Source organism: Coturnix japonica, chromosome 3 (genome assembly GCF_054131305.1).
Source record: "Coturnix japonica strain WE chromosome 3, WE-NBRP24, whole genome shotgun sequence".
Classification (NCBI taxonomy): domain Eukaryota; kingdom Metazoa; phylum Chordata; class Aves; order Galliformes; family Phasianidae; genus Coturnix; species Coturnix japonica.
Window position 1 is genome coordinate 7,573,463 of NC_140665.1, and position 14,269 is coordinate 7,587,731.

Consider the following 14,269-nt stretch of genomic DNA (forward strand, 5'->3'; position numbering starts at 1 on the left):
ACTAACTGTGATCTAAGTTCTGGGTGATGCAGCCTATAAAAATTTACATTTCTTGCAATTTTTCTAATATTATTACTATTTAGTTGAGATATACTCACAGTCCTTCTGTAAGGTATACTCACATCTCTCTTCCTATGCTCTGCTCTAAGTCTTAAGAGAGGCAGAATGCATTTGCCAGCATTTTAGATCTTCCTTAACTATTTACTGTTCTACAGCAACTCCAAATGACAGCGGATGAACAATAGACCAATAAAATTAAACTGTATGTCATATGTTTTGTACAGACTTTAGCTTTTACTTGGACATTTTTTTCCCCCTCTAGAGCAGTTTCCACAGAGCAGAAGACTTGTGAACCACACCTTTACTAAACCTCAGGGTCTTTCAAGCAATGGCACTTTAAAAAACAATAATAAAATCAGTTGGGTGTAGGAGACTGTTCATCATTGCAAGTAAGGTTTGAAACAAATTGCAGGTGATTTCTATAAGACAGATTTCTCAGCAAACCCACCATAACACAGCTAAGGCAAAGGAAAAAGAAAAAAAGGATTTTTATTATTATTACTATTAAACAGTACAGGCTCTAGCTTGGTGTTTTCAACAGCTTCTCTAACAGAAACTTGTTCTCTGCTTTCACAGACTTTGCCCGGATGATCAGTTGTATCAGTTAATGGAAAGTGTCCTAACGAACATTCTGAAGACAACATACAAATTAGTTCTCCCATACGCAACAATGAGAAAGACAGGTTTGTAAGAACATTGTAGGTTTGGAAAGAAAACCGCAGATATCCAAAAGCCTACTACTTTGCAACAAGGAAAAGGGCCCTGCGCTTCGGTTGTCAGTGCATTACCCAGGTTCTTTACAGTCTTGATTGTAGGTGATACACCATGCCATTTATTAGTACCTGGAGCTGGAGCACCACAACAAGCAACTGCCCGTTCACCTAATGGTGCTTCTTCACCAATGAAAACATTTGGTGAGCTCAAAGGGGATGCTAGCGTATATACAGACATGAAAGAAAACTCAGCTAGCATGTCTCAAAGGACTATTTAGCTTCTACAGGATCCATCCTACTTAAAATGCACTTGCCTATGGCTGATGGCCAGCATGTTTTAAGCTTTGATTTATACATGTCTGTGGCTCGTACAAGCATCAGCTGGCAGGCTAGATAACAGTATGTGACAATCTTTGAAGACAGTCTTACTGTATGTGTCATGACGGTCTCTTGAGTCCAAAACAGAACTGAAAAGTGCCCTCAGAACAGGGAGTTACAAGGACTAAACAAAGAGAGGGAGAGTGCATGTCCAACTCCTACATCCTGATCATGAGAAAGAACAATCAACCATCCCATGTTTTATGAGCTTGTCCAAGAAAGGACAATACTTGTCAGGTATCCAAGACCCTGATGCTTCCTACCAGTAATTTGAAGCTATAGTGCAGTCAAAAGCAAAGGCCTTGAATAATCCTGCCCACTCAGAGAGATTGACGGAAGTACACAGCTCACCTTTCAAGCCTGAAAGATTAAATAACTTTTGAAAACCACAAATTCAATCCAGGACAGTTGTAACTGCCACAACAGAGAGACAAACCTTACAGCTTCTTAAATGGATTGCATTTGTTTGACACAAGAAAATACTCACTGAAGAAAGAAACCACCCTTCCCAAGCACCTCAAAAGCAACTCTTTCTGAAGCTTCCCTTCAAACTTCATATCCAACTCCTGCCAAAGCAAGCTGAGAAAAAGCCAGCAGCAGACAGAGGCTTAAATTGGACTGAACAGTTAAAACACACGTATCTAATGACCTACAACCAAGCCTGATGAAAAGTCTGACCCTGTCCTTAAAAGATGGATGAGACAGAAAAGGAAACACAAAGTAAAAGCTTTGGGGGGGAAAAAAAAGGTAAAATGTTGTGCTTTCTGAGCCAACTGTCAGAAGTCAGCTGAAGAGAGAAAAATACCACAGACAGCTGCTTACTTATGAAAGTGTGTTGATGATTCTTTTCTTAAACTAGTTGACAGAAACAGACCAAATAATGGTTCTAAAAGTACAGGCTGTCATCTTTCTGGCAGAAAGACGAGACAACTGTACTTTCCTAGATAACCATCAGGAAGATGCAGAAGTGCCTATAGACAATGATAAATGGAAGTTGTTCAAGTCTGGAAAATTGTCATTTGTTTGAACAAAGACTGCCTTCCTCTGACTGTGATGAAAACAAACTCAAATTAAGATGACCTATACAGGAGCCTTCTGACACAAAAATTACCAGAGACGGAATGGGCTACAAAGGTTGCATTCCATGGTATTCTGGAAATTAGCTTTCTGCAAAGACGCTGAGAAGTCTTCCCTGAATACATAGGCAGGAGATTAGTGAAAGAAGCCAGATGGTCAATGAGCTTATGTTCACACATAACTTGGCACATTGGTAATTTGCCAGGTTTCACTGCAGTAAAGCCAAGGCACAGGTCAGAGGACACCAACAGTACCTAGGCCGCTGGTGGTGTTGTCTAGAGAATGTTTTTCTTCTCATTTCCTAAGTTAATATCTGATCATGAAATGCATATAAAACGGCTGACAGATACAGGGCAGATGATTTTACTTGAAAGATATAGCCTGATGGTGTTCTTGGCCAAGGAGAGAAGAGTTCTTTACTCATCTAAACAACTTATGGGAGTCACTGCAAAGTAGAACAAGAAATTAAACCCTGGGAGATTTCTTTGAAGACAGATAATTGAAGATCAATACAGACCCTAAACATGGACACATGTAATAACAGTACAGCAATCAGAACAATTTTAGAGTCTGTCATCCTGGATATGAAGCCTGACTTTCCATTTTTGAAACAAAAACATTTTTGCACCCTCACCACGAAACCAAGACTTGCAGTACTATTTAGGGCACCGCTTTTGAAAGCATCTTTGCCATACAGGTAGTGTGTGGACTATATGAAAGAAATCAATCAGTGTAGCACAGAAATGGAACACTGTCATCAGTGGTAATAGAGACAAGAACAAGCAGGGAAGCACGCTAAAAAACTGATGACCAAAATACTTGAACACAAATCCAAAACAGGTCTGCAAATCAAAAGTTATATTTAAGTTTCTTTGTGCTTCAAAATAAAGGTACTAATTTTAGAGGTAGTAAAGTTGAACTTAAAAGGCATGGAAAACATTCTGTGTTAGGCATACACCCGCTTACACTGAGGACAGCAGAATGAGCGTACTGATAAAAGATACTGAAAAAAATTAAGTAAAACACAGAGTGACTGTACATGAGCTGTACATAATTTGCATAACTGAAAGATACTCCATTACTATTCAAAATTAGAGATATGAAGAACATCACAAGTAATAATAAAATAATCAATACTTACCCCTTCCCACTGGGGAAGATTTTGAACAGAAACCCAAAGGCCTATAAATTCAGAAAACCAAAGTCTGCAAGAGAACAAAGTAACTTTTACATTGTGAAAGCAATTCCTCCACTACTTGACGTTTATTTCTCATTTTGCCACGTGGTCTCAGAAACTCACCTGCCCTTCTAACTCATTCAAACAAAAAAAAAAAGCGATCAACACAGACATGCCTGTGTCACTGCATCTCCTATTGTATCCTCCCTACCTCCAACCCTGATCCTTATCATCTACTTCAGCTTCATCAATGTATATTGCCATTCTGGCACAGACAAACTGAATGAAAACAAATTCCCTTCATCTCCTTCTAGTTTAAAATCTAGCATTTTCCCCTATTGACTGATGGTTACAATTGTCATTATTTTCTATTCTGAATTCATCTGAAGCCAAGGATGCAAATCCTCCATGCCAGTCCCTTGCTTAAATTAATTCACAAACAACACACAAACAATGGATGCAGGCTGTTGTTCGCTGCTGGCAAAAAAAACATAGCTAATGTATGTAGTGTTAGTATGCCCCTTGTGTCTGTTGTAGCTTCCATACAAATAAATAGGAGGCGTTACATTTGGAGTGACCCACACCTATTCACTTCCTTTCTTGGGAGTCTTCACCAATCCTGTATCAAAAATATAAGTTGTGCCGTAACCAGTCAATGTAGTCCCTACACACACTTAACATGGTTGGCTTCTGCTTCAGAGTCAACCTTAAACAAAATCCTGATAGAGAAACATTTGAAGGACAAGAAGCTTTTTCATTCTTGAACTAATTTCCTACAGCAAACTTCTGACTGTCTCACATTTCTACATCTTGATAGCAGATGAAAAACCTCCCCCTCATTCTCAAATTCATAACAGCTGTAACTTCAGCCTATGTGAAAGCCACATCAGAAGCTGCACCAGAGGCGTATTGGTGCTTAGAATTGTGTTATGGTTAATAATATCTACCGTGTTACTATTCTTTCACAGGCAAAATGTACTTAATTCAATTTACTTTGCTTTGCTGTAGATTGTGCGCTTTACTCTTGAGAAGTTAAACTCAGAACAGGCACTAAAATACCCCCAGATTTAGCGGGGGGGCTCAAACAGAAACAAGAAAAACTGAATGAGAAGATCCTGGTAAGTTTAATCTCTACCTTGAAAAACAATCCTGAAAGCACTGTAAACAAATGATGCTCCATTGCAAAAGCGGTTTACCTGAGCGACTTGAAATGTCATCCTGTAAGAAACAATCACATGTAACACAACATTACACCAACAGACGTTCAGTTACACTTACTTGAAACCCTTATGGTGAAGTTCAGGAGGAAGGGTAGTAGGCAGAAATAGTTCAAAGTAGGTAATAGCCTTTTGCATGGTAACATCAAAAGGGCACATTAGAGGCCGCCATTCATCTAGCATCTCCGCAGTGGCATCTTCTGGAAAATACCTGAAGAAACCATCCGATATATAAAGAACTGGCTTTAAATCTGGGAGGAGGGGTACTTGGGGGCACAGCTTGCTTTTTGTTTTAAATATCTAAATTAATTTAGCTATTTGTCGTAAATCTTAGTTTTACACTGAGACAGTGGCAATAAATAGGTACTCTTCAACTCCACTTAACCTTCGCAAAATACAGTGTAAGATCAAGGACATCAAAACAAATCATTTTAAGTCTCTACAGCTCTGCAGCTCTCTTAGGCTGCTAGCTAAATTAATTAGACTGGTTCAGGCATATACATTCTTAGCATATGTAACAGCTAAAAAGCTGAAAAACAATGTGGCCTTATCAAGTGATACACTAGCTTAATTAGCTATTAAGGGTTTTTCAGCCAACACTATTAAAAAAAAGCAGTTATAATCTAACATACCAGCACCTTGTTTAAACATTACAACACAAAACACGTCTGTCGCTTAGTTTTCCGCCTTAAGCAGCCCACGAACCTGAAGTATTGACCATACACAACCTCTATACAACAGAAAAGCCTATGCTCTCCAAATCAAACATCTTAAGGTGAGCTAAAAGGGATAAGGAATGGCTAATAGGGTTTGGTGGGTTGCTCTGTGTTTGTTTTAAACACTCTTCTTTCCTCTTTTCAAAGTAATATTAACAATATCAGTTACAGAAGAGTTAGTTCACTTACGGTCTGCAGCTCTTCACAAGCGTTTTTAGAACACTTTCTACAGAACTGAAACAAGAAAGAAAACATCAGGGATACTGTATTATCAGACTTCTAGGACAGCATAAAATAAAGAACTATTTGATGATTCGGCCTCAAGAGTTTAAGATAATGTTGATGCAATTAGATGTCTTCAGTGAACATGCAGTAGCTAATCACCTTTCACACAGTCCAAATAACACAGATTAAAATTGCTTTCCTAGATACTTGTTTCTACTTTTCAGATATCATTATGGTATTCACCAAGTTTTAGCTAACTAGTGAAGAACTATTACCCTTTCTAAGAAATAACATCCTGCGTTTAAATCCATGAATAACCAGCAAAGCAAAGTAACCCCTCAGGGGAAGTTGCAAATAGGTCCAGAAATAAATTTGAGGATTTTTCAGATAAATAAAAGCAACAGAATTCATGGAGTTATTAAAATGTAAACACCATATCTGACCTTTTCAATTTGTTTCTTTATTTTTAATGTTTATATTTTTATTTATTTGGTGGTTCTGAGAAAGAGAAGCAAAGCATCTGTAAATCAATAGTTATTTCATTACCTTCCCCTTGTGCTTTAACAGCTGATTTTGAAGTGTTTTACTCACAGTAGGAGAACACATTCTAGAACTACGACAGCATTTTAACATAGATTGTCACAGGATGCCAAGCCATTAAAAAATAAAGGATTAAGGAAATAAACTTTAGAATAAACTCAAAAAAAAAACCAACCAAGGGAGGCAGAGAGACCACAGAAACTATAAGGCTGTTCATTTCCACATTTGCCAGCTCCACCACTTACTACAAGACTAACTCAAGACTAAACTGCACTTTTATCAAAGATCATTCCCCGAGCTCAAGTTCAGGCAGAGATTCTTACATATTTCAGATCCATTTGTGTATCCTTAGAAATAAAAATTCTATAGAAAAAAAACCTGCTTTCTTTAGATCACCACCAAAGGAAAAAAAAAAAAAAAAGCACTACAGAAATGCTATTTTGATCAGAACAAAGATGATACAAGTTTATCATCTTTAGAATCTGACCAGAGATCAGTTTAGATGAGTCATTTCAGGACACACCAATACAGAGCATGCACACACGCTCTTTCTAGTCCTACACATGTTAAACTGATCCTGAACAAGGCAGGTGAAACATCAAATAATGAACCACTCCTAGAGCAACCTGTGTGGACACTAGGAAGGTGTGCACACACAACTTCCTCTTACACTTCAACATCAAGTGCAAGCCAACAAAAGCCCACCCAGCCCTAATGACATTGCTTCAGTTCAAGAAACACTACAGAAGTTGCAAAATACTGCATGTTTTATCCACCAGTGATGAAGTAAATGGTATCTGACAGAACAAAAACTGAGTTTACTAACAGCTTCTAAAACACAAAGGAAAATGTCTAACCATTCAATAAACAAAAATAAGACAGAATTCATAAAGATTCTAGTTCAAAGTGAATACTGTTCTTGAAAGAGTAAGGAAATGGGCAATGGTTGTTCCAAGAGCAGATAAAGCATGAACCAGGAACATTCCTTAAGAGCATTAAAGAGCAATACAATAATTGGTTGTGTGGCAAAACAAGTATTCCTATACTATTGCATTCTACTGAAGTAAACTATTATTGTGATGAATCAGAGGACTAAAGAATTTTAAAATACAAATTCTGATGGATGGAGATCAACAAATCTTTCAAGTTCACAAGTTTTAAGTCCAATTTGAGCATGTGAAAGAAAGCAAAGGAGTAAAGACTGGGAAGACTTCCCTTTGCCTGTCTTCTGATATCAGATTCAGAAAGAAGACAGAAAAACAAACCAATAATAAAACCCTAGCAAGATATTTCTTTAGAGGTGGAAGCTTCCATCTAAGATACAGTGAAACCACTGGCTGACTACAGAAAACATCTTACAAAAGTCCAGTTGAATGACTACTAGTTAGAGAAGACAGAAAAGCTCTAACTGGGGAGAACAAGACATTGCTAGTTCCTGTTTTCATTATCACTTTGAACCAGCTTTCTCTAATCTATTAGCAGTGCCTTCTGTTCCACTTGTTAGACTTTTTACGCAACCATTACTATAGAACTGCTCAAATACCCACAGTTATTGCACTAGCAAATTGCTGTGTGCTGCTGCACCACTAACCTCAGCTGAGAACTAAGTGAGTGCAGCAGCAAACAACTGCATACGTAAACCACACTGGACTGGATCAGCAGCACACCAAAGGTATCTGTTATTAATCACCACTACTGTTCATTTAGTGAGATAAAAGGTCTTCTCAGCCCTCTGCTTTAGCTCCTCCTTATTACCTGAAAGGTTATCACATTATTATACCGCACCACGTGGATTTATCAATAATCATTATGGCTCTATGTGATTATCTCATTTAGCAAGGACATAATTGTTTTAATTTGTAAGCCTACGTTTCCTGCCTTTTCAAAGAGAAACATGTTTCACTTAATACAACATTCAAACTGACACGCTGACTCCTACACGATCAAAAAGCCGTAAAAGCACCATTTTCAATTTCTCAAGACAGATTCAGGCATTAAGGGGCATTCTAACCCTGCAGCGGACACTCCAGTATGAGAGTTTAAGACAATGAAAAGAGCAGCCAGATAGAGTTTCCCAAGTGGCATTACTGCAGCGAGTTTCCAGCTACATTGGCCCCAAATCAGTATCTTATTCAATTAACACAACTAAAAACTTCTTCTAAAGAAAACCAAACCAAAAAAAATACACCAATCCAAACCACTGCGATGCTAAAGTCTCTCTCTGACGACTACTTCGCTTCCACTTAGATCCCCTTAAAAACTATTTCTGAATTTCTGTATATGCTAAATCTGCTTGTGATGTTTTTATTGCAAAAATTCCTAGCAGACCCTACCAACATAGGAGCTTTGTCTCACACTTTACAATGACAAGGTCATTGCCGAGTATGTTTCCCAGAATCTATTAGCTCACTGCCAAAGCACTTTCCATGATTTCATGGTTTTTAATAGCAAAGTAGACCCGCATGGTGACATGCACTCCTGCACAAATGCTCATTTACCCAGTTTCAGACACTGAAATGATTCAAATGTAAAATTCATTGTTCATTTGACCCTTAAACTACATATGCTGGTTAAATTAGTTAGCATATAGCCACTTGATCAGCCACTTCACACACACTATCTTATTTCCCAATTAGAAACGTTTACATACAGTGCGACATTCTCATACACAGTGGTGTAATGTTAACATTCAGTTTTCCAATACATTATTTACACAGAAATTACACCTGTGTGACAAGTGTTACAGTCTAACAGAACATGCAGAGGATTACACATCGGCCAGAGCTGAACAAAAAAAGTCATTCTTACCACCTATGTAATACATTAAGCACAAATGTTTTAGGTGAAGACATGCCTGGTCGATATGAACTGAATGTAAAAAAAGAATAAATAAAATTAAGACAGTAGTTAAATTATCAGCTATGTATCAAATTAACTCAGCTTTTAAAAAATCTCTCTTGACCTCCACCAAAAAAGATACCCTTCAAAGTTGGCTTAAACAAAATGAAAAAGCACCGTATGAGAACAAATCGCACTGCATATGAAGTGTGATAGGTACTGCTATTAATAAAAGCCAGGTGTTTCAGACAGACCATCCAAACAGCTCTTTGGCCCAGCTTCACCTTCCTTCCCCTCTACGCAGAAGCCTCCCTGCCATCACACCAGCCTCTCACACAGTAAATGAGCAGCGACCAGTCAACACCCCCACGGACAGTTAAAGCAGGTGCTGGCATATGCATGAAATGATCCAACTGGAAAAGGCTCTGCTCCTTTTTCACTTGCAAGTGGTATCTACAATTAGCAAAATAATGCAACTTTGTTAGATAGCTCACTTAGCAAATCTACTTTCCCGGCTACACAGCCAGTAGACAAATTCAGCGCTAAAGCTCTGTAACAAATTACAAAGCTACATGAACTTTCTGCTTGTGTCACATATCAGCAATAGGATCTTGCATTCAGCAAAAGGAATCCGTGATAAGACTTCAATATTCACAGGAAGAAAGTCATTTTTAAAGTAATTAAGGACTTCCGTTCTCTTTTACGTGAAGTTTCAGTTCCAATAAGCTGAATTATCTATGTAATATCTTTTGTAATTTACAGAGCAGGACCTCCTCTAATTGATATTGTGACAAAACCTCATGTTGGCAACCTGACAGACAGGGAGGGGCTGGCAGCTCAAGCAAAGCAAAAATAAAGTTTGTGTTTTTATAATCTGTAAACCATTTCTAAGGCTCTTAACTGCACTGAAAACTGATTTATCTATATAATATCGCCACTCTGAATGCGTGTGTTTACTCTCTACAGAAGGCATCTCACTCTTCTCATACACATTCTGATTTACATCCAGAGCACAGACACAGGGAACGCTTACAGTGCATATATTTAAGAAAAACACCACTTTTTATTCTCCCACATCCTTACTGTGTTAACACATGGAACAGTAGCCCTACATACATAACCTACATACTATGTAAAATGTCAGCGTTAAATCTGTTAAGCTGTGGGTTGTCATCTCAAAGCAAGTTGGAGACCCCCTGCTTCAGAATACTTAGTGGTGAACCCGATTACCTTCAGAAGAGAGAGCATAACAAACACAAGTTATTGGCAGAAGGATGCACACGATTTAGCAAAGTCTTACACACAGCTACCAAAATACATTGAAATATCCACAAAATAGCTGCAGTACATCAAATTATAGATAGCAAAGAAGATTTTAACTGTATTCTCAAACATTACAGGTACTTATTGCTGGTCAAACATCTCAAAATGCAGACTTACTTAGGAAACCAATTTAATCCAAGATGTTCCGTTTTGGAGTATAATATCCTTTCCAACATTTCGCAAAGCGGTCTCCACGGTAACTCTAAATCATCCCTGGACAACAGTTCTTTTTTCCTAATAAAAGAAATACAGCACTTTAGGATTGAACATCTACACCGAGCTCACACCAGAACACCCCGAGCAGGAACGCTGCTCTGAATCACGCTTATCTTCAACATTTGGCACACGCTGCAGGAAGGTCAGGCAACAAAAAAAACAAGGCACACATCATTTCTGCATGAACTCAGGCTGTCAAGATCTTCAGCAAGAGTCTGACTAAGTGAAATAAACATTACTGAGCTGTGAGACAGCCTTCACCTTTTCCCTATCTGGGATTCAACATTAACACTTAGCTCTCTGATGTTTGCTCTTTCATAATATGCAACACTGTCCTCCTTTACCCACACAACCACCAGTATGGCTTTGAAAGGGGCACAGTGCTCATGTAATGCAAACTCTTTTAAAGCAAGATGATCTGTGCAGAGAAGGTGAAGTGGAACAACCTCCAGTAGCTACATACACTGAAGTACATTACATGAAGCAAATGAATTGGATCAACTACTTAGAGAAGAAAATTTCAGTAGTCAGCACGATTCTGTACTTACTTTAACAGGTTTATCAACAGGCGTGCGAAACCTTGCATCATGCTGATCTCCAGCTTTGGGATTGTTACCAACTCATACAACAATTTGATAAAAAGCACATGATCTTCTTTGCTAAATTTTCTCCCATACAGCCGGATATACCTAAAAATAAACCACAATATGAGTAAGCAATAGTCCCAAGCATGTTCATTTCATCTAAGAGCTGAGCCAGCTCCTGCTATTCAACAAAACAAAGTAAAACCCACATTGCATATCTAACCAACAAGTGCATAATCAAAATATTCCATGGGAATATTTTGACAATTGAAATCAACTATGGAAAAAAAAAACAACCAGAATTGTAGAGACTGTTATTTACATCTGATTAGCTGAGAAGGGTCGTAAACACAGTGCAGCTAACTAAACAAGCAGCCGTACCACCTGCAAGGACAGCAAGAACAACAGGATGCCCTGTGATGGTGAGAAACTAGCCATGGTTTTGTGAACTCAGCAAGGGAGTAACTTTCAGGACGATAACAACAAGTTGCAAAGATACTTGGGGATGGTATGTAATTGGGAACCAATGATGAGCTCCACTTTTGCACTATGTATGAGCTAATTATCCATATTATAAATGTACACGCAGCCAAGCAATAAACGAGAATAGCTGATCATATGTCAATGACAGGTGTGGTCGTTTGGTTTTCTCCCATCGTTCTACAACAGTCAGGAAGACAAGGCAATCATGTACCTGTAAGGCACAAACCTGGAAGAATTAGGAAGTACTACTAAGTGGCATTTCTAATTACTACAGGATGCTCTGTACTCATAATTTGTGTTGCTTCTCCTATGGGCAAAATTGGAATTTAACCAATGTTGGTTTAGTGAGCCTAAAGCCAATTTTACAACATGAAAGAGTTACATAAAAACAGAAGCATGCTAAAAAGCAGTTACAGATCAAAAGCATGATTTGTTTTCAAACTAATGAGGTAGAAGAAACATTGGTAGACAAAACACACAAGATATAAACTGTTAAACAGCCAGAGGAGGAGCTTATTGGTTGTTCTGGTTTAAGATTCAGTAGAAACAAATCAGCCCAAGCTCTGAGTGCACAGTGGCCAAGCTTTAAGGCTCTGCTCTGGTAATGCGAAGAATGCCAGCCCTCGCAGTACTTATTTGGTATGTGGGACAGCACATCACACAACACAGCACTGGAACTGCTGCAGGAAAAGGTTATGGAGGAAACAACGCTGAAAGGGACTTGCTGAACAGACTACTTGGGTAGTACACTCACAATAATCTTCAGAGGGACAACCATAAGCAGACACTGATCCAAGAACAAAAAAAGTTAACTGCCTTAGATACTGAATTTGTTTTCCAAAACTGACTCCTCCAACACCATAAAATGTCGTTGATTACCAGGTCTGTTTTACTTTTAAATGCATCACACTCCTCTGCAAACACCGAGGCCTCACCAAAGTGGCAGTGGGAAGCTGCCTAGATGAGAAGTAAAGTTCATCTCCCTGAATAACACACACCCAGCACTCAGGTCACAAGGTGCCACAGGAGCACGTGAGGTTTGGATTCAACAGCTTGAGGACTTTATTCTACTCCACCACTTCCTCATTCCTCAATTTAAAACTCTCTCGCCTCCCAAGTCACCCTCAGCTAATAATCTCACCCAAAGGCTGTTTCCTTGAATAGATACGTTCATGGAAAAAAAAAATCCCCTTGCTCTTGCCTTTCTCGTTTCCCTTCCTCCATTCATCCACCTCTGCTTTCCTTAGAACACACAGTGGGACAGCAGCAAGGCTTGGGCAAACCAACAACCACTGGTTTTCAAAGATGGAATAAGGCCTATACAGAACTACTTCTCGCTTCTCTTCTTCCCTGTTGATTTCATCAGGGGATTTGCCTTAAATGAACACTACTCTCATTCATGTTCAACACAGAAGGAAACAAGTGAAAGAGAAGCAAACTGTGTCCTCCACCACAGGCCCTTCAGTCACGTGGATGAGAAACACCACCCACCTACACAGCAACTACCAGCAGCTGAACACACTTCTCACTCATGTGGAACTGCAAACACAGAGTCCAACTTTCTTTCCCCTCCTTTGCCATCCCTTACTTCCCTTCATCAAGGACATAATTCAGTGTGATGACCAAATCTCCAAACAATTCCCCTACAGGAACGTACTTCTCTTACAGCGTGTGTCTGATAAATAACCCCTAAAAGGCTCATTTCACCATGGAACGGAGGCTTCTGAAATCAAGCTCAGCCTCTAACCACTTCCACGTTGTTGCCTTTCAATCATGACACACACATCTCCAGGCATTTGGCAACAGCAGTTCTACTACACCAAATGCTGTTTAATTAAGAAACCGAGGACAAAAAAATGCAAAGAAATGTACAGAACAGAAAGATGTCACTTCGCTGAATAACTTGGTGCCAAACTGCTCCCACAGCTACCTGCAAAAAGAAAGTGATTCAGAACTGAAAATTCTCTTTGCAGTTCTATCCTTCCTGCACTGAGCACAGGGTCTCTGTAAGGAAACCAACCAACCAACCCAAAACTCAACTCCATCCCCCTCTGTAGATATTAAGTGCCCGACCTCTCTCTCCACAACTACAATAGGCCTATTTTTAGGATATGAACTCTCGTATCAAGTGGACATCCTAAATTATCCTAGAAGTTGGCTGCCCTACTGGAGTTAAAATTACCTTCACTTATGAAGCTGAATAGAGCTCTCTTGAATTCCTAGCTATCTGCTTTCACTTTCTAACACATAGGACAGCATTATGATTGGCCTAAAACTCAGGATTTGGCAAACTGCATTGAAAACAATAACTCACGCTCACTGAAACCACTCAAATCAGTTGCTATGTGCACATACAGTGTACACATACCACTACATACCCAAAAGGAAGGCTTATATTTTTTCTGTTAATGATGGAAGAGAAACAGCTAGGGGAAAAAATAATTACATTGTGACAGCAATTAAAATACTTCAGCAGGTCCCACTGAGAGGCCGCCATCCCCAAAGCAGCTGAGATACATTTTCTCATACCTCGCACCTAAATGTCATCTTGTAACAAACACACAGAATGCCAAAGCCAGGAACAGAAGCCCTGACCCTCAGCTCTAAAAAAATCCACCCTCACCTACTGGAGCAGAAAGCACAGGACAATACTTGCGTGCTTTTCAGGCTGCAAAGTCAACTGAAAGTGCTTAATTGCTCATACTGCACACACATGCACATC

At 39.1% G+C, this 14,269-nt stretch overlaps 1 protein-coding gene across 5 annotated transcripts in view; it reads right to left on the bottom strand.

Annotated features, from left to right (window-relative positions):
- PSME4 (proteasome activator subunit 4) overlaps nucleotides 1-14,269 on the bottom strand; it is a 65,594-nt gene that overhangs the window by 49,070 nt on the left and 2,255 nt on the right. For 4 of the 5 annotated variants that reach the window (XM_085542545.1, XM_015856744.3, XM_085542546.1 and 1 more), the window contains exons 2-7: nucleotides 11,029-11,169; nucleotides 10,382-10,498; nucleotides 8,912-8,971; nucleotides 5,528-5,572; nucleotides 4,684-4,833; nucleotides 3,370-3,433 (exon numbers count right to left, since the gene is read on the bottom strand). In XM_085542545.1, the coding sequence (XP_085398671.1) occupies nucleotides 3,370-3,433; nucleotides 4,684-4,833; nucleotides 5,528-5,572; nucleotides 8,912-8,971; nucleotides 10,382-10,498; nucleotides 11,029-11,169 (577 nt within the window). The remainder of the gene's footprint in view (nucleotides 1-3,369; nucleotides 3,434-4,683; nucleotides 4,834-5,527; nucleotides 5,573-8,911; nucleotides 8,972-10,381; nucleotides 10,499-11,028; nucleotides 11,170-14,269) is intronic. The other variant, XM_015856743.3, reaches the window with a different exon arrangement.